The 25,236-nt window shown below is 41.7% G+C and overlaps 1 protein-coding gene across 3 annotated transcripts; it reads right to left on the bottom strand.

The window, feature by feature from the left end:
- Nucleotides 1-1,225: 1,225 nt before the first annotated feature.
- On the bottom strand, nt 1,226-14,406 carry LOC115101397 (spermine synthase-like). Of its 3 annotated transcripts, none has more exons than XM_029620855.2 (11): nt 14,221-14,406; nt 13,083-13,203; nt 5,260-5,347; nt 4,853-4,917; nt 4,518-4,693; nt 3,579-3,733; nt 3,294-3,383; nt 2,998-3,112; nt 2,693-2,772; nt 2,383-2,498; nt 1,226-2,298 (listed from the first exon to the last, which is right to left on the bottom strand). In XM_029620855.2, exons 1-11 carry the CDS (start codon nt 14,264-14,266, stop codon nt 2,268-2,270), a joined length of 1,083 nt encoding a protein of 360 aa, XP_029476715.1. In that variant the 5' UTR covers nt 14,267-14,406; the 3' UTR covers nt 1,226-2,267. The 3 variants fall into 3 exon arrangements, with proteins under 3 accessions (XP_029476715.1, XP_029476716.1, XP_029476717.1); XM_029620856.2 differs by having other exon boundaries at nt 13,083-13,200; XM_029620857.2 differs by lacking the exon at nt 14,221-14,406 and adding an exon at nt 13,907-14,074 and having other exon boundaries at nt 13,083-13,200.
- Between the last annotated feature and the right edge of the window lie 10,830 nt (nt 14,407-25,236).

Here is a 25,236-nt window from a genome sequence, read left to right as displayed (position 1 = left end):
TTTCAGTAGAAACACCCAAATTGTCTGTCAGTTGTGACTGCTAGCTAAGATATCTGATATACTCCTCTGAATCAAGCAAAAGAAAAACATTTTCTTCTCCAACTCATTTTTAATAGCAGGTAGTCACTGCTGAACAAAAAGGTATTTTGGATAAAACAGCATTTGGTGAAATAATATCAAATAAATACATTTAACAACGCACCACAATATTGATCAAAGGCATGAAGTTGCACTGTGTATATGGGAAGCTACATTCAATACAAATATTTACATTTCCAGCACATGCACCAAACAAACATAGAGAAAAATTCTAAACTGAATATGTAAAATAAGATCCAGCAGGAGAAACTAAAAAGGTGCTAAATAATAAAAACACAATTCACATTAAAGCAGTACAAGCAAGAAACCTTTTTCCCTTTTAAAAACACATGTGGACACTTCAGCTTCAATGGCCAGGGTCACACTTGGAAAGGACTGGGAATCAAATCACACTCAAGCCAGTTAGCTACAACAAAAGAAGAAAAACAATCAAACGCACAGACAGACATTCATTTGAAAGTACGGCGAGCACATATCCTATCACACAATCAGAACCCAAAAGCCTGTTGGTGCTGTTTTCAGTCCAATTTGAAAAGTAACAACACCCTGAAGGGGCAGGTGTACCAAGAGTGTTTAAATACTGGTCCCAGATCTGTCTAGGCTTTAGACCTCTGACTATAGCCTGGTCCCAGATCTGTCTAGGCTTTAGACCTCTGACTATAGCCTGGTCCCAGATCTGTCTAGGCTTTAGACCTCTGACTATAGCCTGGTCCCAGATCTGTCTAGGCTTTAGACCTCTGACTATAGCCTGGTCCCAGATCTGTCTAGGCTTTAGACCTCTGACTATAGCCTGGTCCCAGATCTGTCTAGGCTTTAGACCCCTGACTATAGCCTGGTCCCAGATCTGTCTAGGCTTTAGACCTCTGACTATAGCCTGGTCCCAGACCTATATGATATTTAGCCAACTCCTCTGAGAATTGTTGCCCTGCCATGTATAAAACATTTAACCTGTATGGCATGACAACTACACAACAGTCAGATAAGTCTAAACCCTAGACAGGTCTGGAACCAGGCTATAGTCAGAGACGTCTAAACCCTAGACAGGTCTGGAACCAGGCTATAGTCAGAGACGTCTAAACCCTGACAGGTCTGGAACCAGATCTAGTCAGAGCGTTTAGACCTCTGGAACCAGGCTATAGTCAGAGACGTCTAAACCCTAGACATGTCTGGAACCAGGCTATAGTCAGAGACGTCTAAACCCTAGACAGGTCTGGAACCAGGCTATAGTCAGAGAATTCTAAACCCTAGACAGGTCTGGAACCAGGCTATAGTCAGAGAAGTCTAAACCCTAGACAGTTCTGGAACCAGGCTATAGTCAGAGACGTCTAAAACCTAGACAGTTCTGGAACCAGGCTATAGTCAGAAGTCTAAACCCTAGACAGTCCTGGAACCAGGCTACAGTCAGAGAAGTCTAAACCCTAGACAGTCCTGGAACCAGGCTACAGTCAGAGAAGTCTAAACCCTAGACAGTTCTGGAACCAGAATATAGTCAGAGACATCTAAACCCTAGACAGTCCTGGAACCAGGCTACAGTCAGAGACGTCTAAAACCTAGACAGTTCTGGAACCAGAATATAGTCAGAGAAGTCTAAACCCTAGACAGTCCTGGAACCAGGCTACAGTCAGAGAAGTCTAAACCCTAGACAGTCCTGGAACCAGGCTACAGTCAGAGAAGTCTAAACCCTAGACAGTTCTGGAACCAGAATATAGTCAGAGACGTCTAAACCCTAGACAGTCCTGGAACCAGGCTACAGTCAGAGACGTCTAAAACCTAGACAGTTCTGGAACCAGAATATAGTCAGAAGTCTAAACCCTAGACTGTTCTGGAACCAGGCTACAGTCAGAGAAGTCTAAACCCTAGACCAGTGGCAGCAGCCCTACACGGTCAGCCTCACAGCGCTCCCTGGAGGGCACACGCAAAAACAACAGCCCAATTCAAAATATCCAACTAACAGAAATACAATCTCTTGTAAGTTTGGACATAAAATGATACAACTAAGATGTAAAAAGGGTTTAAGAGAGAGTTGGACATGGAAGGATAATAAAACAGTGTGAGTAGAAATGGGGGGGGGGGGTCATCTCTCCCCTCAGTGCGACGGCGGACAATGGGGGGTGGACAGTTTTCACATTCCGGCAGGCAGCGTATGGAGGAGACCGGGGGAGGGCTCTTTACTTCTTCCAAACGGTGTAGAAAACCCACCTGAGTCAGCTCATTAAGGAAAATGCCATGTAAACAACAAGTAACCAAGACTCTTAAGTGCAAGACTCTTTTCTTGAAGGATACAGTTCCATATAAGAGGGCACACACACCACCTCCTTGGAGAAGTCTACAGGACATGAGAGCCTTCCCAGCTGCTCCTCATAAAGAGCCAGTGTCTCAGTCAGATTGGCACTATTACCCTGATGACACGGAGTTAAAACATGGACCAGACAGCAATTAGGGGACAAAAATGTAAAAATAATAAAAAATAAAACATCACATACGGGACAGACATATAAGTTAATCATGTGTAGGGATGGTGATCTCAATATGAGCTGAATTCCACACAAGGGTGGGGTGACTGTATGGAGCACTCAGTGAATATGGGTCTCACCTGTGTGAAGTACTTCCCAGTAGGACGCAGTACTTTTATTGAGAGATCCAAGATAAGCTGTAGGAACTCCCATGTAGAGTCTGAGACAGAGTAAACCATCGTTCAACCAATCATGCAAGTGTTTCATACAAGCCCCGATCCACGAAACTGGTTAAGATTACACTATCCACATCCTAAAATCAGAGTCTTTGCAATGTGGTACAAGGCGGTGCGTCTTTACAAGAGCCCTACCAGTATTCATCATTGCATACACCGTTAGAACAGAATGTCCAAGAAGACCCCATGAGAAAGCATTTGTCACTCACCCTCCTCCGGCGCTGTGGAGATGGGGACCGCTGTGAGGTCATTGATGACGTAATCAAACGTCTTCCCTTCCTCAACATATTTTTTAAGAACAGGAACGCAGTCCTCTACCAACACCTGGAATGAGACAAGAACAGATGAAACAGACGGAGGTTCAGGGAAATGTCGTTATGGAAACCCCATGTAGTAACATACAAGACTACAGAGAGCAGAGCAAATCTATTCAGAGCAGTGGGCAAATGACAAACGTTCCATCTCAACTAAGGAGAGGTGCAGTGGATAGCACTGTCCTGCTCACCTGGTAACATTCTCCCTTCAGGTTGTCCAGAACACTTCCACATGCCTTCCTCATGTGTGTTCTACACCCATCAATCACCATTTGGTCGATGTAAACACTTTGTCAAGGCATTACAAACCAGGCACAGGGGAAGACAGATGACAGACCAGATAATCCTACCGGGCAAAGTCTCAAAACAAATGCTCATAAGAGGTCAGTGTTAAAATATTATGCTGGTGCAAATCCCTGAAGCAATATGTTAACTGAGCACAGAGCGAAGTGAAAAGCAGGGTCCTGAAAGGATATCTCCACCATGGTGATCATCTTTGGCTTGAGTTTGACGGCCTCAGCGAGGATTCCTCCATCGCCGCCTCCTAAGATCAGCACCTCCTTTCCTGTATAGTTCTCCTGCCCTCTGCCCATGATGGCCTGGGTGTAGGGCAGGTCACTCTCTGCCAGATCTGTCATATAATCACATTACAGTAGGCCCCTTCACTCTGACAGATCTGTCATATAATCACATTACAGTAGGCCCCTTCACTCTGACAGATCTGTCATATAATCACATTACAGTAGGCCCCTTCACTCTGACAGACCTGCTATATAATCACATTACAGTAGGCCCCTTCACTCTGACAGACCTGCTATATAATCACATTACAGTAGGCCCCTTCACTCTGACAGACCTGCTATATAATCACATTACAGTAGGCCCCTTCACTCTGACAGACCTGCCATATAATCACATTACAGTAGGCCCCTTCACTCTGACAGACCTGCCATATAATCACATTACAGTAGGCCCCTTCACTCTGACAGACCTGCTATATAATCACATTACAGTAGGCCCCTTCACTCTGACAGACCTGCTATATAATCACATTACAGTAGGCCCCTTCACTCTGACAGACCTGCTATATAATCACATTACAGTAGGCCCCTTCACTCTGACAGACCTGCTATATAATCACATTACAGTAGGCCCCTTCACTCTGACAGATCTGCTATATAATCATATTACATTATCATTAGATAAGTAAGCCACATGCCGTGACTGAAACCCAGGCAAATGTTCATCTTATTAGATTCAGTTTTCAGAAGTGAAAAATAAGTTGAACAACAAGTGACTTAAATAAGTAAAGTAAATAACATAATTACTACAATATACAGTACCAGCAGGTGAGGAATAATTCATAACAATATTATCTCAAATGAAGGCCTGTAGGAATGCTGTATTTTACTTACTAACATCCCCATTGAGGATCAGGATATTGCCAAACTGCTGTGAGTGCATGATCTTTATGTTCTGGTATGCAGAGTCCTCATCGTATACAACCCGATCTATGTCATACTCCACCAGTCTGCCGTCTGCTGTGGGCCAGTATCGATCAACAGCTGCACCTCGTGTCAGAGCTGGGAGCCTGGGGAAGGTGGGACATGGTACATATGGTCATGATGCCATCATGGAGATATTGACAGAGGGTTATAGGGTAATCGTTTCACACTACAGCTTGTGTCCAGTCACAAGATAGTCAACACACAAGGCCACTACTGTAAGATCATCCACCACGAGGCTTTACCTCTTGACCCTCTTAATGTTTCCATGTAGGAGACTTCTCAGCTTCTCTTCCAGTGTATTCAAAAGCTGAGAGAAAAATTGAATACCGTATTTGTTATTTTGCATATTCTAATGCTACATTAAGCAAAATATCCTAAATGTCAAATAGTCCAAAGGCCTACGAGACCACATGTTGGAAAGGTTTGTAAGCAATCATTTCACTGTGAAGTCCACACAAGTCGTATTCGGCGCATGTGAGAAACACAGCAACACATCCAAGTGAATCTAATTAATGGAAATATTTCTTACTTAGGGTATTCTGAAGGTCTGTTAAATATGATCTTTTGTTGTTTTTTTGTATTTGTGTTATTGTTTTATGTATGTATGCAAGCAGGTCTATTGTGAAGACAAGTTTCTCTCATCACCTACATTCTCTACTTGTACAATGTCATCTCCTTCACAACACTGCAGATCAATGGTAAGCAGGCCATGGGCGGTCACACGCAGAATAACCAACCTGAAAAGAGAGACATACAGAAACAGAGAAAGAAGCACAGAGTTAAATTGAGAGAAACATAGAATTGAATCTAGGCTATAACTTCTCTCTCACTTCGCTCTCCTTCAACACAAAGCTCATGAGGAGAGCCATGGCATGACAGGTTGTTGCCTATTGACCTAAGCTTTATGAAAGCTCAGTGGAGAGCCAATGGGCAGCTGAAGGTTGAGCATTTCTACCCAAAATGTGTGGTGTTGCTGCGGGTATATTCCTGCAGGCTTAGGCCCACACAATGGCCAACCGCCAGTGTTTACTAGTCACCACACACACACACAAAACAAGCGCCAAAGCCCTTACATCCGATAAACAAAGCCACTAAAGAGCTAAGCGTTCATTTGAACGTGAGCCATTGTGGTACCAATAAAACACTTACCTTTTAGGAAGACCATTGTTTGGCCGGTTGTCTGACCACTGGAACACACCTGGGGTTTTTATTAGCCAGTCAGGGCATTGTTTTAAATGTAATTTAACTTTATTTAACTAGGCAAGTCCGTTAAGAACAAGCTAGTGTTTGGGCTAGCTACAGTGTTTGCAACTTCTGTCTACATTTGTTTTGCATAAACCTTGACAACCTCACACATTCAAACACTACATACACACACATTTACAACACAAAACACACATAATTTGCCTAGTCACTTTACCCTGCCTTCCAGTACATATCAACCTCAAGTACCTCTGCACATTGATCTGGTACTCCCTGTATATAGCTCCACATTGATCTGGTACTCCCTGTATATAGATCCATATTGATCTGGTACTCCCTGTATATAGCTCCACATTGATCTGGTACTCCCTGTATACCGCTCTACATTGATCTGGTACTCCCTGTATATAACTCCACATTGATCTGGTACTCCCTGTATATAGCTCCACATTGATCTGGTACTCCCTGTATATAGCTCTACATTGATCTGGTACTCCCTGTATATAACTCCACATTGATCTGGTACTCCCTGTATGTAGCTCCACATTGATCTGGTACTCCCTGTATATAGCTCTACATTGATCTGGTACTCCCTGTATGTAGCTCCACATTGATCTGGTACTCCCTGTATATAGCTCTACATTGATCTGGTACTCCCTGTATATAGCTCCACATTGATCTGGTACTCCCTGTATATAGCTCTACATTGATCTGGTACTCCCTGTATATAACTCCATATTGATCTGGTACTCCCTGTATGTAGCTCCACATTGATCTGGTACTCCCTGTATATAACTCCACATTGATCTGGTACTCCCTGTATGTAGCTCCACATTGATCTGGTACTCCCTGTATATAGCTCCACATTGATCTGGTACTCCCTGTATGTAGCTCCACATTGATCTGGTACTCCCTGTATATAGCTCTACATTGATCTGGTAATCCCTGTATGTAGCTCCACATTGATCTGGTACTCCCTGTATGTAGCTCCACATTGATCTGGTACTCCCTGTATATAGCTCCACATTGATCTGGTACTCCCTGTATATAGCTCCACATTGATCTGCTACTCCCTGTATATAGCTCCACATTGATCTGGTACTCCCTGTATATAGCTCCACATTGATCTGGTACTCCTTGTTTATAACTCCACATTGATCTGGTACTCCCTGTATATAGCTCCACATTGATCTGGTACTGGTACTCCCTGTATATAGCTCTACATTGATCTGGTACTCCCTGTATATAGCTCCACATTGATCTGGTACTCCCTGTATATAACTCCACATTGATCTGGTACTGGTACTCCCTGTATATAGCTCCACATTGATCTGGTACTGGTACTCCCTGTATATAGCTCCACATTGATCTGGTACTCCCTGTATATAGCTCTACATTGATCTGGTACTCCCTGTATATAGCTCCACATTGATCTGGTACTCCCTATATATAACTCCACATTGATCTGGTACTCCCTGTATGTAGCTCCACATTGATCTGGTACTCCCTGTATATAGCTCTACATTGATCTGGTACTCCCTGTATATAGCTCCACATTGATCTGGTACTCCCTGTATATAGCTCCACATTGATCTGGTACTGGTAATCCCTGTATGTAGCTCCACATTGATCTGGTACTGGTACTCCCTGTATGTAGCTCCACATTGATCTGGTACTCCCTGTATATAGCTCTACATTGATCTGGTACTCCCTGTATATAGCTCTACATTGATCTGGTACTCCCTGTATATAGCTCCACATTGATCTGGTACTCCCTGTATATAGCTCCACATTGATCTGGTACTCCCTGTATATAGCTCTACATTGATCTGGTACTCCCTGTATGTAGCTCCACCTTGATCTGGTACTGGTACTCCCTGTATATAGCTCCACATTTATCTGGTACTGGTACTCCCTGTATATAGCTTCACATTGATCTGGTACTGGTACTCCCTGTATATAGCTCCACATTGATCTGGTACTGGTACTCCCTGTATATAGCGCCACATTGTTCTGGTACTGGTACTCCCTGTATATAGCGCCACATTGATCTGGTACACACACTGGTACACACACCAAAGGACGCAATAGGCTGACTAATACAAGGGCTGAAAATGTTTTGGCCATCCGGGCAAATTTGAGGCTTTTTGAGCCTGACAGCGAGCCATCATCAACCAGATTGAAAAGTGATAGTGAAGATGAGGCCTCGGAGTCTGATGTTCAAGAAGTGGACATTGAGGAGGTCCAGGGAGAAGACATGGAAGCCTGAGAGGAAGACAGTCCAGAAACTGAAGGTTTGGTTATCATTTTACAGATGTATGTTGAAAACGTTTTTGGGAGATGCAATGGATCAGTGGGGATCATTCAATATTCCCTTTCTTTCGTTGTTCAGTGAAATCATCCCATGTGAAGAGTCAACTCATTTAATTAAAGTTACATTCGTAACTAAATAGTTTTATTTCTATTGGAAGGATTTAATCATTTGCAATTATGTCTACTTATGATAAGGTAAAAGGTTTATGTTTCTGTCTCCATATGAAATGGTAAATATATCCAATGCAAAAGACATCAACACATAAATGGTATTAATATTAATGTACATACATTTCCGTTATTTCCCATATATTCCTGTTAATTCCCACGGAAGGTTTCCACCTCTGAATATTCCCCAAAATGTGCAACCCTAGTTATAACATCTACAGAAAAGACAGAAATGTCAATGGGGGGCGGTGTTAAGCTTAGGTAGGATCTCATGTTAAATACTGTTGAAGTAATATGGCTACAGGCTCACCTGTCTCACCTAAAGCCCATTCTTGTGGGAAGCTGCTATAGACCACCAAGTGCTAACAGTCAGTATCTGGATAATATGTGAGAAATGCTTGATAATGTATGTGATAAACAGAGAGGTATATTTTCTGGGCAACCTAAATGTTGACTGGCTTTAATCAAGCTGCCCACTCCAGAAGAAACATCAAACTGTAACCAGTGCCTGCACCCTGGTTCATGCTTTCAGAAATCTGAGGAACTGAAGAAGGACGACAACATTCTCTTGAACACCCTTCTTTGCACAGGGAAGAGGACAGTCATCTCTGGCCCCCTGCCATGCTATAGAAGGGATTCGGAGCGTTACAGCCACGTAGCTGCCCTAAACGAGTTCCTGAAGCTCTCCAAAAACAGAAATGTCTCCTTTAGTGACAATTTTTGACTTCCTGTGAGAGCAACCAACACTCTTTAAAAGAGATGGGATTCACCCTAACCGCAGGGGTTCCAGGATTATCTCCAACATAGCGAACTGCTTAAGAGACTGACGGTAGCAAGGATCTCATGTCAGATGATGCGGAAGCAATATGGCTACAGGTTCATCTGCCTCACCTAAAGCCTATTCTCGTAGGAAGTTGTTATAGACCAGTGCTAAATGTCAGTATTTGGACTATATGTGTGAATCAGTCAACCTACCAGGGTAGTTACAAACAGAACAGGAACTAAATTATCCACGTGTATTGATCACATCTTTACTAATGTTGCAGAAATCTTCTCTAAAGCAGTATGGACACCCATCAGATGTAGTGATAATATAATAGCCATAATTAGAATAAAAACTAAGTTCCAAAGATTGGACCTAAAATGGTGTATAAATGAACATAAAGGTTTTGCAATTGTACCTAAGTCGAAGATGTGAAAAATATTTGTTGGTCCGATGTGTGTAATGAGGGACATCCGGACGCTGAGGTATTTATGAAACTGCTTCTTCCGGTTACGGATAGGCATGTGCCCATCAAGAAGCACGTATTGCACTTCGACGTACACGGAGGTAAAATGTCAGTCTTTCCTGGCTCAAAGTTGAGGAGAGTTTGACTGCATCACTATTGATGTGTTGAAGGTACAGAACTGTCTGTTCAAGCAGTTGGCACACAGTTCAGACACTAATCGGCACAACACAAGACGTGCAACCAGAGGTCTCTTCACAGTCCCCAGGTCCAGAATAGAGCCATGACTACATGGAACTCTGCCACCCCCGGTAACTCAGATTAACAATGGAACGAAGGCGACTGAAGAGACAGCCATTTTATATTTATTGTATTGTAATTTGCACTGTACTATGCATTAGACCTAGATATTTTGTGTATATACTGATATGTAGGCTGTGTGTGACATTTTAAATGTATGTGTTTCACTCTTGACTAATAATGTTCTGTACTATGTATTATTCCATATTTGACATAGACCCCAGGAAGAGTAGCTGATGCTACGGGGATCCTAATAGATACCAAATGTTATCAGTCAACCTACCAGGGTATTTACAAAAAACAGCACAGGAATGAAATCAACATGTATTGATTACATCGTCACTAATTCTACAGAAATCTGCTTTAAAACAGTATCCAAATCCATCGGATGTAGTGATCACCTTATAGTAGCAATATCTAACGAAACCAAAGTTCCAAAGGCTGGGCCTAATATAGTGTATAAGAGGTCATACAATAAGTTTTGTAGTAGTTTTGTAATAAAGTGCTGATCTACCTTAACAACACTATCAACAAGGCAGGTCCTACAGGCTAGAGGTCGACCGATTATGATTTTTCAACGCCGATACCGATTATTGGAGGACCAATAAAGGCCGATACCGATTATTGGAGGACCAATAAAGGCCGATACCGATTAATCGGACACATTTATTTTTATTTTTATAATGACATTTACAACAACACTGAATGAACACTTATTATAATACATCAATAAAATCAATTTAGCCTCAAATAAATAATGAAACATGTTCAATTTGGTTTAAATAATGCAAAAACAAAGTGTTGGAGAAGAAAGTAAAAGTGCAATATGTGCCATGTAAGAAAGCTAACGTTTAAGTTCCTTGCGCAGAACATGATAACATATGAAAGCTGGTGGTTACTTTTAACATGAGTCTTATATTCCCAGGTAAGAAGTTTTAGGTTGTAGTTATTATAGGAATTATAGGACTATTTCTCTCTATACCATTTATATTTCATTAACCTTTGACTATTGGATGTTCTTATAGGAACTTTAGTATTGCCAGTGTAACAGTATAGCTTCCGTCCCTCTCCTCGCCCCTGCCTGGGCTCGAACCAGGAACACATCGACAACAGCCACCCTCGAAGCAGCGTTACCCATCGCTCCACAAAAGCCGCGGCCCTTGCAGAGCAAGGGGAACAACCACTCCAAGTCTCAGAGTGAGTGACGTTTGAAACGCTATTAGCGCGCACCCAGCTAACTAGCTAGCCATTTCACGTTGGTTACACAAGCCTATTAATATGGTCGAATCCGGAAACTATCATCTCGAAAACAAAACGTTTATTCTTTCAGTGAAATACGGAACCATTCCGTATTTTATCTAATGGGTGGCATCCATAAGTCTAAATATTTCTGTTACATTGCACAACCTTCAATGTTAAGTCATAATTACGTAAAATTTTGGCAAATTAGGCAGCCCAAACTGTTGCATATACACTGACTCTGCGTGCAATGAAAGCAAGAGAAGTGACAATTTCACCTGGTTAATATTGCCTGCTAACCTGGATTTCTTTTAGCTAAATATGCAGGTTTAAAAATATATACTTCTGTGTATTGATTTTAAGAAAGGCATTGATGTTTATGATTAGGTACACATTGGAGCAACGATACGCACCGCATCGATTATATGCAACGCAGGACACGCTAGATAAACTAGTAATATCATCAACCATGTGTAGTTAACTAGTGATTAAGATATCTTATAAAAAACGAAGTTTAATGCTAGCTAGCAACTTACCTTGGCTTACTGCATTCACGTAACAGGCAGTCTCCTCGTGGAGTGCAATGAGAGGCAGGTAGTTAGAGTGTTGGACTAGTTAACTGTAAGGTTGCAAGATTGAATCCCCCGAGCTGACAAGGTAAAAATCTGTCGTTCTGCCCGAGGCAGAACCCACCATTCCTAGGCCGTCATTGAAAGTAAGAATGTGTTCTTAACTGACTTGCCTTGTTAAATAAAGGTGTAAAAAAATGAAAAAATAAAACAAAATCGGCCAAATCTGTGTCCAAAAATACAGATTTCCGATTGTTATGAAAACTTGAAATCGGCCCTAATTATTCGTCCATTCCGACTAATCGGTCGACCTCTACTACAGGCCCTAGTTTTGTTGCACCTGGACTACTGTTCAGTCGTGTGGTCAGGTGCCACAAAGAAGGACTTTGCTCAATTGGCTCAGAACAAGGCAGCACGGCTGACCCTTAAAATGTACACAGAGCTAACAATAATATACATGTCAATCTCTCATGGCTCAAAGTAGAGGAGAGATTGGCTTCACTACTGTTTTTGTAAGAAGCATTGACACGCTGAATTCACCGAGCTGTCTGTTTAAACTACTAGAACACAGCTCAGACACCAATGCATACCCCACAAGACATGCCACCAGAATACCTAAGTGCAGAACAGACTATTGGAGGTGCACAGTACTACTATATAGAGCCATGGCTACATGGAACTCTATTCCACATCAGGTAACTGACGCAAGCAGTAGAATCAGATTTACAAAACATATTTTTTTTAAATACACCTTATGGAACAGAGGGGACTGTAAAGAGACAAACACACACACACATGGATTTTGTATTGTAGATATGTGGTAGTAGAGTAGTGACCTGAGGACCCCAGGAAGAGTAGCTGTTGCCTTGGCAGCAGGTAATGGGGATCCTTAATGAATACAAAATGTATTGTACAGTATGTAAGGGTGCTATGGATGTGCCTACTGTAGATGCTTTTAAAGTGTACCTAAAGCACCATACCTTGCTGAATCGGTCTTGCCTGACTGTCTTCATAGTGTGTTATGTGTCTCATGTGCTGTATTACTCGTTCTTATTATTATTCTCAAGATAGACCCCTAGCCACTCGGGAGCCTAAGGCATCTCAGTGCAAGAAGCATTACCACAGACCCTGGTTTGAAATCAAGGCTGTATCACAAGCCGTGATTGAGAGTCCCATAGGGCAGCACACAATTGGCCCAGCGTCGTCCAGGTTTGGCTGGGTAGGCCGTCATTGTAAATAAGAATTTGTTCTTAATTAACTGACTTGCCTAGTTAAATAAAGGATACATTTGAAATGTAAAAACAAATATTTTATGTTTTTAATGTAGCACTTCGGGTTTTTGAAAAGCGAACACAAACTAGGCCTAATTCATGAACATTAGATTCGTTCTACAAAATATGTTGTTAAGGACATAAATAATTACTAATAATAATGTTTATGGAACTGGTGCCTACCTGCCATTCTTGCCAATGAAGGTAGCAAGATATCCATGTCCCTCAGTGTCATGGACAGTCTCTGTCATTTCCTGTTCTTGAAATATAGACTGCAGCCCATGCACAGTCGTTGGACAGTCTGCTGAACAGAAAAGGGAGAGGCATTTCTAGGGTGACAACACAATAATTAACACAACACCATACACCATGTTTGAAATTCCTGTTTCAGACAGAATCACCATTAAAAATGGTAAATAAATTAAGCCTGTTAAGGTGATATCTAGCTAGCTAAAGGAGAGACAGGGTTGCACTTACTGCACACACAAACTGTAGCTACCTTGTAACAACCACCAGAAATGTCAAATAATAAGCTAGATAACTATGTTCTTCATGTCTTGTCTGTGTACCTTAACGTTAGACAGTTGGCTATGCAGCAACAAATTAAATTCATTGATATAGCCCTTCTTACATCAGCTGATATCTCAAAGTGCTGTACAGAAACCCAGCCTAAAACCCCAAACAGCAAGCAATGCAGGTGTAGAAGCAAATGCTAAAAATAAATGGCAATAGCCTAGCTAATTTAACCGGCAAAATTCTGCTTGGATGCTATTTTGAGTGCATATACTATCGATATCAGACTGATAATTGGCCACTGGGACCTTATGAATTTTTTAAAAGTGTGACCAACTTGAGATGGCTATAGCCTCATCAATAAGTTATGCTAACATTGATATGCTAACTTGTTAGCTAGTAAAGCGTGCCTGTCCATTAAAACCAATCACGCAGACAGATGAGATGCCTTTGCTAACCTAGCTAGCTAGCAACTGCACAAAAGGTCATATTACCCGCATGCCAGTCATGTTGCTGGCAACCAGCAATGTCTGATTTGGAATTATGCCATCAAGATAGCGGACGACATTTAACGAGATCAATATTACTCAGCACGTCATTAGCTACGTCCTCCGCGAAAAAAGCACTAATCGTGCATATCATAATTGTATGATTAGTATATATTGGACAGACTGCGCGTATTGACAACGATTAGTTAGCTAGCTAACGTTAGCTAGCATACAGTACATGCGCAAAGGGAAATGATAGCTTATGACCACCATGTCCTGTATTGCTGCAACCGTTCGTAGCCACGGTGTGTGTCATTTACCTGGCGCTGAGAGGTTGAAGTCGAGGGTGTAATGTCGCAGTGCCATGACTGGGTACAGCCGTCAGCCATGCCTGGAGTAGGCAGCCGGTGTGAAAATGGAATTTGCGTGTGGGGACAGAAGGAGGGATCCGTGCTATTACTGCCAGAGTGTTGTTTGAAGTGGGAGTGTTTGCTAGAGTGCAGACTAGTCTGTGGACACGCAGGGGGAGGGTCCGATGACGACCACCTCGTGCTCACATGTATCTACAGTTCAGATTGCAGTAGGCTTCCAGTTAGTTGTACATACACAGAGACACAGAGAGAGAGAGAGAGAGAGAGATAGGCTCTCTGTCTATCATCACTCCAGTCCTTTGTAATTATTTCTCCACTATGGCTTATTTATTGCCTTACATCCCTTATCCTTATAATTTGAACACACTTTATATATACTTTATCTATTGTATTATTGACTGTATGTTTGTTTATTCCATGTGCAACTCTGTTGTTGTTGTTTGTGTCACACTGCATTGCTTTATCTTGGCCAGGTCGCAGTTGTAAATGAGAACTTGTTCTCAACTAGCCTACCCGGTTAAATAAAGGTGAAATAAAAATATAATAAATATGTAGTAACCAAAGTGTTTAACAAATCCAAATATATTTTATATTTGAGAATCTTCAAAGTAGCCACCCTTTGTCTTGACAGCTTTGCACACGCTTGGCATTCTCTCAACCATCTTCGCGAGGTAGTCACCTGGAATACATTTCAATTAACAGGTGTGCCTTGTTAAAAGTCTTTCCTTCTTAATGCATTTGAGCCAATCAGTTGTGTTGTGACAAGGTAGGGGTGTATACAGAAGATGGTCTATTTCCAAATAGGGCTAAGTCCGTGTTATGGCAAGAACAGCTCAAATAAGCTAAGAGAAGCGGCAGTCAATCATTACTTTAAGACATGAAGGTCAGTCAATATGGAACATTTCAAGAACTTAAAAAGTTTCTTCAAGTGCAGTCACAATAACCATCAAGCGCTATGATGAAACTGGCTCTCATGAGGACCGCCATAGGAAAGGAAGACCCAGAGTTACCTCTGTTGCAGAAGATAAATTCATTAGAGTTGACTGCACCTCAGATTGCAGGTCAAATAAATGCTACAGAGTTCAAGTAACAGACACATCTCAACATCAACTGTTCAGAGGATACTCCATGAATAAAGCCTTTGTGGTCAAATTGCTGCAAAGAAACCACTACTAAAGAACACCAATAATAAGAAGAGACTTGCTTGGGCCAAGAAACACGAGCAATGGACATTAGACTGGTGGAAATCTGTCCTTTGGTTTGATGAGTCCAAATTTGAGATTTTTGGTTCCAACCGCCAGTCTGGATGTCTGGTTCCCACTGTGAAGCATGAAGGAGGAGGTGTGATGGTGTGGGGGTTCAAGGCACACTTAACCAGCATGGCTACCACAACATTCTGCAGCGATACACCTTCCTATCTGGTTTGCGCTTAGTGGGACTATCATTTGTTTTTCAACAGGACAATGACCCAACACACCTCCAGGCTGTGTAAGGGCTATTTTACCAAGAAGGAGAGTGATGGAGTGCTGCATCAGATGACCTGGCCTCCACAATCACCCCAAGAAAGGTAGAGGCGTGGATCAGAAAACCAGTCAGTTTATGGTGTGACCACCATTTGCCTCATGCAGCGTGACACATCTTCTTCGCATAGAGTTGATCAGGCTGTTGATTATGGCCTGTGGAATGTTGTCCCACTCCTCTTCAATGGCTGTGTGAAGTTGCTGGATATCGGCGGGAACTGGAACACGCTGTCGTACACGTCGATCCAGAGCGTCCCAAACATGCTCAAAGGATAACATGTCTGGTGAGTCTTCAGGCCATGGAAGAACTGGGACATTTTCAGCTTCCAGGAATAAAGTACAGCTCCTTGCAACATGGGGCTGTGTATTATCAAGATGAAACATTAGGTGATGGTGGCGGATGAATGGCACAACAATGGGCCTCAGGATCTCGCCACCATGGGGCACTCTGTTCACAATGTTGACATCAGCAAACCGCTTGCCCACACAACGCCATACACGTGGTCTAGGGTTGTGAGGCCGGCTGCACGTACTGCCAAATTCTCTAAAACAACAATGGAGGTGGCTTATGGTAGAGAAATTAACATTCACTTCTCTGGCAACAGCTCTGGTGGACCTTCCTGCAGTCAGTATGTCAATTACAAGTTCCCTCAAAACTTGAGACATCTGTGGCAGTGTGTTGTGTGACAAAACTGCATATTTTAGAGTGACCTTATATTGTCCCCAGCACAATGTGCACCTGTGTAATGATCATGCTGTTTAATCAGCTTCTTGATATGCCACAGCATCAGTTGGATGTATTATCTTGGCAAAGGAGAATCAAATCAAATTTATTTGTCACATACACATGGTTAGCAGATGTTAATGCGAGTGTAGCGAACAGTGATGTAATAAATGTGTGAAAATGTGTGCACATAATTTGAGCGAAATAAACTAGGATATTTTATTTCAGCTCATGAAACATGTGTCCAACACTTGTTGTGTTTATATTGTTGTTTAGTGTAGTAGTATAGAGTAAATCCTGACATAATTTATTTTCAGCCTGTATTTGTCAACACACAGTAAATTCGGAAAGTATTCAGTCACCTTCCCTTTTTCCATATGTTGTTACATTACAGCCTTCTTCTAAAATGGATTAAATACATGTACTTCTTCATCAATCTACACACAAAACAACATAATTACAAAGGAAAAACAGGTTTTTTGAAATTTTTGCTAATTTGATTCAAAATCAAAAACAGAAATATCTTTGAATAAACTGTACTGTAATATTTAAATAAGTATTCAGAGCCTTTGCTATGAGACTCGAAATTGAGCTCAGGTGCATCCTGTTTCCATTGATCATCCTTGAGATGTTTCCACAACTTGATTGGAGTCCATCTGTGTTAAATTTAATTGATTGGACATGATTTGGAAAGACACACATCTGTCTATATAAGGTCCCAGTGTTGACAGTGCATGTCAGAGCAAAAACTAAGCCGTGAGGTCAAAGGAATTGTCCGTAGGGCCCCCGAGACAGGATTGTGTCGAGGCACAGATGTGGGGAAGGGTACCAAAACATTTCTGCAGCATTGAAGGTCCCCAAGAACACAGTGGCCTTCATCATTCTTTAATGGAAGAAGTTTGGAACCACCAAGACTCTTCCTAGAGCTGGCCGCCCAGCTAAACTGAGCAATCAGGGTAGAAGGGCCTTGGTCATGGAGGTGACCAATAACCCAATGGTCACTCTGACAGAGCTCCAGAGTTCCTCTGTGGAGATGGGAGAACCTTCCATGAGGACAATCATCTCTGCAGCACTCCACCAATCAGGCCTTTATGGTAGAGTGGCCAGATGGAACCCACTCCTCAGTAAAAGGCACATGACAGCCCACTGGAGTTTACCAAAGGGCACCTAAAGGACCCTCAGACCATGAGAAACAAGATTATCTGGTATTATGAAACCAAGATTGAACTCTTTGGCCTTAATGCCAAGCGTCACTTCTGTAGGAAACCTGGCATCATCCCTACAGTGAAGCATGGTGGTGGCAGCATCATGCTGTGGGGATGTTTTTCAGTGGCAGGGACTGGGAGACTAGTCAGGATTGAGGGAAAGATGAACAGAGCAAAGTACAGAGAGATCCTTGAAACCTGCTCCAGAGCTCTCAGGACCTCAGACTGAGGTTCATCTTCCAACAGGACAATGACCCTAAGCACACAGCCAAGACAACGTAGGAGTGGCTTGGGACAAGTCTCTGAATGTCAGTGAGTGGCCCAGCCAGAGCCCGGACTTGAACCCGACCGAGCATCTCTGGAGAGACCTGAAAGTAGCTGTGCCGCGACGTTCCCCATCCAACCTGACAGAGCTTGAGAGGATCTGCAGAGAAGAATGGGAGAAACTCCCCAAATACAGGTGTGCCAAGCTTGTAGCATCATACCCAAGAAGACTAAAGGCTGTAATCACTGCCAAAGGTGCTTCAACAAAGTACTGAGTAAAGTGTCTGAATACTTACGTAAATGTGATATTTCAGTTTTTTTTAAATTAATTTGTAAAAAGTTTGAAAAAATTATTTCACTTTGACATTATGGGGTCTTGTGTGTTGGGCAGTGACATTTTTTAAAACATTTAATTAAAAAAAAATATTCAGGCTGTAACACAACAAAGTGTGGGGAAAAGTCAAATGTAATGTGCTGCTTGCATGATCATGAGCAAAGTCATTGTAGCCTATCATTTCACTTCCCCTGTGAGAACCACTGTGTCCATTACAATGTAGAAAAACGCATATGAGCTATCTTTCAATAGTTATCCATATTACCAGAGCTTCATCTTATTCTTTCTAACTATTTGTATGGCAGATTTGTCTGCAATTTATGGAAGATGACAAAAAACTTTGGACATAACAATAGATGGCAAAGATATGCCAGTGGTTTCAATCTGTGGAAACATTTTCCCTAAGTCAATGCATATGACAAATCTAGCTCCAGATCCAGCCAGAGCCAGCTAGTTAATCTTTTGAATACGGTGTAATAATAAAAAAAATCATCAACAGTTAATTAACATTAGCTCGCTAGATAAGGTTAGCATGCTAGCTAGCTACACTGACAGCTGTCTGTGCCCTATTTGTTCATGTTTATCAACTCCACATGGAAATTCCCACACCCAATTCGTGAAAATGTATAAGTAGCCTTCGTCATTCTTCGGAGGTGGAACCTAAACTTGCATTTCTAGGACAGGAAATGACGTTGAAATAGTGGCGACAACCCATCTGGGGGACTCCTTTAAACATGCACCAGGCATTTCACACCCGCACAAAGGCTAAGGTGTGGGACTGACAGGTAGGCAAAGGGATCTGGAGTCAGTTGGGCGTTTCCTGCACCCCAATTACTGGGAACTGAATCATTCTCATAAGTGGTCTGACGTATGTGGTTTGACTGTCTGTTTCTGCTGTCTTGCCAACACTCTTTATCACACCCAAAATTCCATAAGGCAAAATAGCACACACACAATAGACGATTTTAGCATGTAAATCTTAGTGGGGCAAAACAAAAAAATGTTTTAGATGCATGCCAGCAAAGCCACTACACAACAGAACACTAAACAATACGTTAATTGCACTATAATGGTGACAAACGGTGCCCACAAACTTTGTTAGGGACTACATAAAGCTGTCCCAACAGCAGAGCTTTCTATTCAGCACAATGGAGTGAATCCTTACAACTGCTACACCTGGCTATCAGCGGAGGCTTGTCTGGCAGCGAAACAGTTCATATAGCCTCATTTACTGCCTTTGAAAAAAACATATGGCTGACTTACTTAAACAAATGTGGTTTCTACTGACAATAGAGATGTACAAACTATGGCATAAGCGGGTAAGAGGAAATTCATCATTTTGAGTAAGACATTATTTTTTACATTTTATTTTACTAGGCAAATCAGTTAAGAACAAATTCTTATTTTCAATGACGGCCTAGGAACAGTTAGTTAGCCTGTTCGGGGGCAGAACGACAGATTTGTACCTTTTAAGCTCGGGATTTGAACTCGCAACCTTCCGGTTACTAGTCCAACGCTCTAACCACTAGGCTACCCTGCCGCCCCGGCAAGCTAGGAAGGACGTAGTCAATATAACTATTTGCACTTTTAAAATGTAGAATTCAGAACATGGGCTGTTCATTCAGTATACACCTAGTTCAGAACTGTAGGATAAATAAAGGGGGCATATAAGCAAACAATGAAAGCTCTTACAATATTCAATGATTACATTTCTCTAAAACAGGCTATAGGCTACATGTGCACCACCAATTTAGAACAATAGGCTAAGTTATGAGGGGGAAAGGGACCAAATTATTAGGGTGAGACATATGGGCTACTAACAGCTTACTACACAACATACACTTAGTATTACTTACTTAGCTACAGTGTACATATCTACCTGGCCTATTCCATCATTTATGCAGCACAAATAAGAACATTTTGTCATCAAACTTCATCAAAGTCTGGCATTCTGTGGATGTATGGTGCTTTCAAGACAGCTGGGAACTCAGGACGAATCATGGCCCAAGTTCCCGACTTGGAATTCCGAGTTAGATGACCGTTCAAAACGTACTTTTCCAGTCAGAGCTCGTTTTTTCCCCCAGAGTTCCCAGTTGTCTTGAACGCACTTAAGTCTGAGATTTCCCAGGTCCGAGTTTCCAGTTGTTTTGAACGTGGCTGACAGCATGGCCGATGTATTCAAACTTTTCTAGCCCATGCTGTTTAATGTTTATCCTTTTAAGCTTGGAAAAGAGACCCTTAAACACAGACTTGGACCACACTCAGGCTCCATTGAATAGCAGGCTAGTGATTACTTTGCAGGCACTGATTCCTCCCAAACCACTCATTGTTGAATTTGCGTTTTCCAACTTGTGTAATGTTAATGTCCAATGGCCGATGAGCACCAATACGTTTTATCTGTAATTTCTCTTGATATGACAAGGGTTGAAAAGGATTTGCCAGTAGTTAGTCGGCGTGATTCATGATAATGACTGCTTGTCTAGCTTGCTAGCTAAGATTTTGAAAGTATGATGTTGACATGATCAGTCCAATCAAAGCTACAGCAGATATAACGTGATTTGATGTAACTTTATCCGTGGCCAATGACCTTGAGGGCCTTGAATTTTCAAGCTCTCCCCATAGATTTTGCAGTGACGTAGTGTCCCCATAATTCACAGAACACTGAGCCAATCACAGCGCAACTAGAGAACATTACCAACCCCTACACTCCACCACAGAAAGCACCAAGTTAGGCTGAAACACCTATATTTTGGAGCTGCCTTACTCAAGAAAGCAAAAAAGAGACCATGTTTGTATGCTTTATTAAATCAATTGTTATTCATTTTTACATGAATGCCAAAATAACACGCAAAACTGGCAAAAGAAAAACAGACTGGTCGACACTGCACACACACAATCAATGCTGAGGTGTAGGATTGACAGGTACGGACCCACTGACAATTTAGAAATGTTTACAAAATAATACAAAATTAAAAGCTGAAATGTCTTAAGTCAATAAGTATTCAACCCATTTGTTATGGCAAGCCTAAATATGTTCAGGAGTAAGAATTTGCTTAACAAGTCATGTAATAAGTTGCATGGACTTTTGAATGATTACCGCATCTCTGTTGCCACATACAATTATCAGTCGAGTAGTGAATTTCAAGCACAGATTCAACCACAAAGACCAGGGAGGTTTTCCAATGCCTCACAAAGGGCACCTATTGATAGTTGGGTAAAAAAAAATGCAGACATTGAATATCCCTAAGAGCATGGTCAAGTTATTAATTATGCTTTGGCTGGTGTACCAATACACCCAGTCACTACAAAGATACAAGCGTCCTTCCTAACTCAGCTGCCGGATAGGAAGGAAACCGCTCAGGGATTTCACCATGAGCCCAATGGTGATTTTAAAACAGTTTAATGGCTGTGATGGAAGAAAATTGAGGGTGGATCAACACCATATTAGTTACTCCACAATACTAACCTAATTGACAGAGTGAAAAGAATCAAGTCTGTATAGAAAACAAATATGCCAAACATGCATCCGTTTGTAATAAGGCACTAAAATAATACTGCAAAAAATGTGGCAAAGAAATGAACTTTTGTCCTGAATACAAAACATTATGTTTGGGGCAAATCCAATACAACACACCACTGAGTACCACTCTCTATATTTTCAAGCATGGCTGTGGTTGCATCATGTTATGGATATGCTCTTCATCGGCAAGGACTAGGGAGTTTTTTGTTGTTGTTGATAAAAAGACAAGGAATAGAGCTAGGCACAGGCAAAACCAGGAAAACCTGGTTCATTCTGCTTTCCTACAGACACTGGGAAACAAATTCACCTTTCAGCCAGTGCAATAACCTAACATTCAAGGCCAGATACAGTTGAAGTCGGAAGTTTACATATACCTATATAAACATTTAAACTCAGTTTTTCACAATTCCTGACATTTAATCCGAGTAAACATTCTCTGTCTTAGGTCAGTTAGGATCACCACTTTATTTTAAGAATGTGAAATGTCAGAATAATAGTAGAGAGTGATTTATTTCATCTTGTATTTCTTTCATCACATTCCCAGTGGGTCAGAAGTTTACATACACTCAATTAGTATTTGGTTGCATTGCCTTTAAATTGTTGAACTTGGGTTAAACATATTGGGTAGCCTTCCACAAGCTTCCCACAGTAAATTGGGTGAATTTTGGCCCATTCCTCCTGACAGAGCTGGTGTAATTGAGTCAGGTTTAGAACTCCTTGCTCACACACACTTTTTCAGTTCTGCCAACACATTTTCTATAGGATTCGAGGTTAGGGCTTTGTGTTGGCCACTCCAATACCTTGACTTTGTTGTCCCTAAGCCATTTTGCCAAAACTTTGGGAGTATGCTTGGGGTCATTGTTCATTTGGAAGACCCATTTGCGACCAAGCTTTAACTAGCTAAATGATGTCTTGAGCTGTTGCTTCAATATATTTTGTGAAGTGCACCAGTCCCTCCTGCAGCAAAGCACCCCCACAACATGATGCTGCCACCCCAGCTGCTTCACGGTTGGGATGGTGTTCTTCGACTTGCAAGCCTCCCCCTTTTTCCTCCAAACATAATGATGGCCATTATGGCCATTTTTGTTTCAGACAAAATTACATTCCTCCAAAAAGTACTATCTTTGTTCCCATGTGCAGTTGCAAACCGTAATCTGGCTTTTTTAATGGAGGTTTTGGAGAAGTGGCTTCTTCCTTGCTGAGCGGCCTTTCAGGTTATGTCGATATAGGGCTAGTTTTACTATGGATATAGATACTTTTGTTTCCTCCAGTATCTTCACAAGGTCCTTTGCTGTTGTTCTGGGATTGATTTGCACTTTTCACACCAAAGTACTTTCATCTCTAGGAGACAGAACGCGTCTCCTTCCTGAGCAGTATGATGGCTGCATGGTCCCATGGTGTTTACACTTGCGTACTATTGTTTGTACAGATGAACGTGGTACCTTCAGGCATTTGGAAATTGCTCCCAAGGATGAACCAGACATGTGGAGGTCTACAATTGTTTTCTGATGTATTGGCTGATTTCTTTTGATTTTCCCATGATGTCAAGCAAAGAGGCACCGAGTTTGAAGGTAGGCCTTGAAATACATCCACAGGTACACCTCCAATTGACTCAAATTATGTCAATTAGCCTATCAGAAGCTTCTAAAGTCATGACATAATTTTCTGGAATTTTCCGAGCTGTTTAAAGGCACAGTCAACTCCGTGTATGTAAACATCTGGACCCACTGGAATTGTGCTACAGATATTTTAATCTAGCTAAAACGCGAACGGAAGAGTTACATTTTTTGACAGTTTGGTGGTCCAATAAGTGAAATAATCTGGCTGTAAACAATTTTTGGAACAATTCCTTGTGTCATGCACAAAGTAGATGTCCTAACTGACTTGCAAAAAGTACAGTTTGTTAACAAGAAATTTGTGGAGTGTTTGAAAAACAAGTTTTAATGACTCCAACCTAAGTGTATATAAACTTCCGACTTCAACTGTATACACTGGAGTTGCTTACCAAGACGACATTGAATGTTCCTGGGTGGCCTAGTTACAGTTTTTACTTTAACCGGCTTGAAAATCTGTGGAAAGTGGAAATGGCTGTCTAGCAATTATTAAGAACCAGAGTGATGTCGGAAACAATAGAGAGCGCTTTGACTGACTTTTAATGATAGCGGCAGACGCTGCCAAACTCTTTTGGTGTAGTGCGTTGTTTTCACATATAGACACTGATTTGATGCTGGAGATAATGAATAAGAAGTTAAAAAGTGGTGTAGTTGCACTTCAATATACAGTACCAGTCAAAAGTTTGGACACATCTACTCATTCCAGGGTTTTTCTTTATTTGTACTATTTTCTACATTGTTGAATAATAGTGAAGACATCAAAACTATAAAATGACACAAATGGAATCATGTAGTAAACAAAAAAGGCTTCTCTCAACAAAGGTTGCTTCTCTACCACACCCACAATAGAAGCACAATCATGGCCTTGGATTTGCAAGTGGAGGACATCTGTGAGAGGTCGCTGTTATGTCTGAATTCGACACAAAACCAACGAAGAAGTCTGCTGCAGTGTTAAGAGCACTGATGTATAATAATAACTGTGTCCAAGATGTCTGACAGTACATAGCCGCTGGAAGTAGTTTACGGGTTGGGGTGCTGAAGCAGAAAGAAAAATAATTGCCTGCCCTTAAGATGGCTACAGTATATCGGGCCACAAATAGTGGACTAGTAAAGGCCCAGTGCACTAGTTTTGTGCAAAAAATGTAACTGAATGTATTTGTATTTAAGTGTTTACCAGCATTTGTTTACCAGAGTCTGATAATTATCTGTACAAAACAGTTAATCTGATAACACTTGTGGAATATAAAGATACTTGCTTGACACATGCTTGACAGCCTGTTCAACCTCTTTCGTATCGTCTGAGATCTCCAAAGATTGGAAAGCTGCCGCGCTCATCCCCCTCTTCAAAAGGGGGAGACTCTACACCCAAACTGTTATAGACCTATATCTATCCTACCCTGCCTTTCTAAGGTCTCTGAAAGCAAAGTTAACAAACAGATCACTGACCATTTTGAATCTCACAGTACCTTCTCCGCTATGCAATCTGGTTTCCGAGCTAGTCATGGGTGCACCTCAGCCACCCTCAAGGTCCTAAACGATATCATAACCGCCATCGATAAAAGACAGTACTGTGCAGCCGTATTCATCGACCTGGCCAAGGCTTTCCACTCTGTCAATCACCACATTCTTATCGGCAGACTCAACAGCCTTAGTTTCTCAAATGACTGCCTCGCCTGGTTCACCAACTACTTCTCAGACAGAGTTCAGTGTGTCAAATCGGAGGGCCTGTTGTCCGGACCTCTGGCAGTCTTTATGGGGTGATACAGGGTTAAATTCTCAGGCCGA

This window comes from Oncorhynchus nerka, linkage group LG19, assembly GCF_034236695.1.
Source record: "Oncorhynchus nerka isolate Pitt River linkage group LG19, Oner_Uvic_2.0, whole genome shotgun sequence".
Lineage (NCBI taxonomy): Eukaryota > Metazoa > Chordata > Actinopteri > Salmoniformes > Salmonidae > Oncorhynchus > Oncorhynchus nerka.
This window is presented reverse-complemented; position numbering and strand designations above follow the sequence as displayed.

Bases quoted from the DNA above. Each gene is read 5' to 3' on its own strand.
- LOC115101397 (XM_029620855.2), bottom strand. From the start codon at position 14,266: ATGGCACTGCGACATTACACCCTCGACTTCAACCTCTCAGCGCCAG. The intron at 5,348-13,082 runs GTAGGCACCAGT...CTCTCTTTTCAG, and splicing joins TTCATTGGCAAGAATGGCAG to GTTGGTTATTCTGCGTGTGA. The intron at 2,499-2,692 runs GTGAGACCCATA...CCGTGTCATCAG, and splicing joins CTGGGAAGTACTTCACACAG to GGTAATAGTGCCAATCTGAC.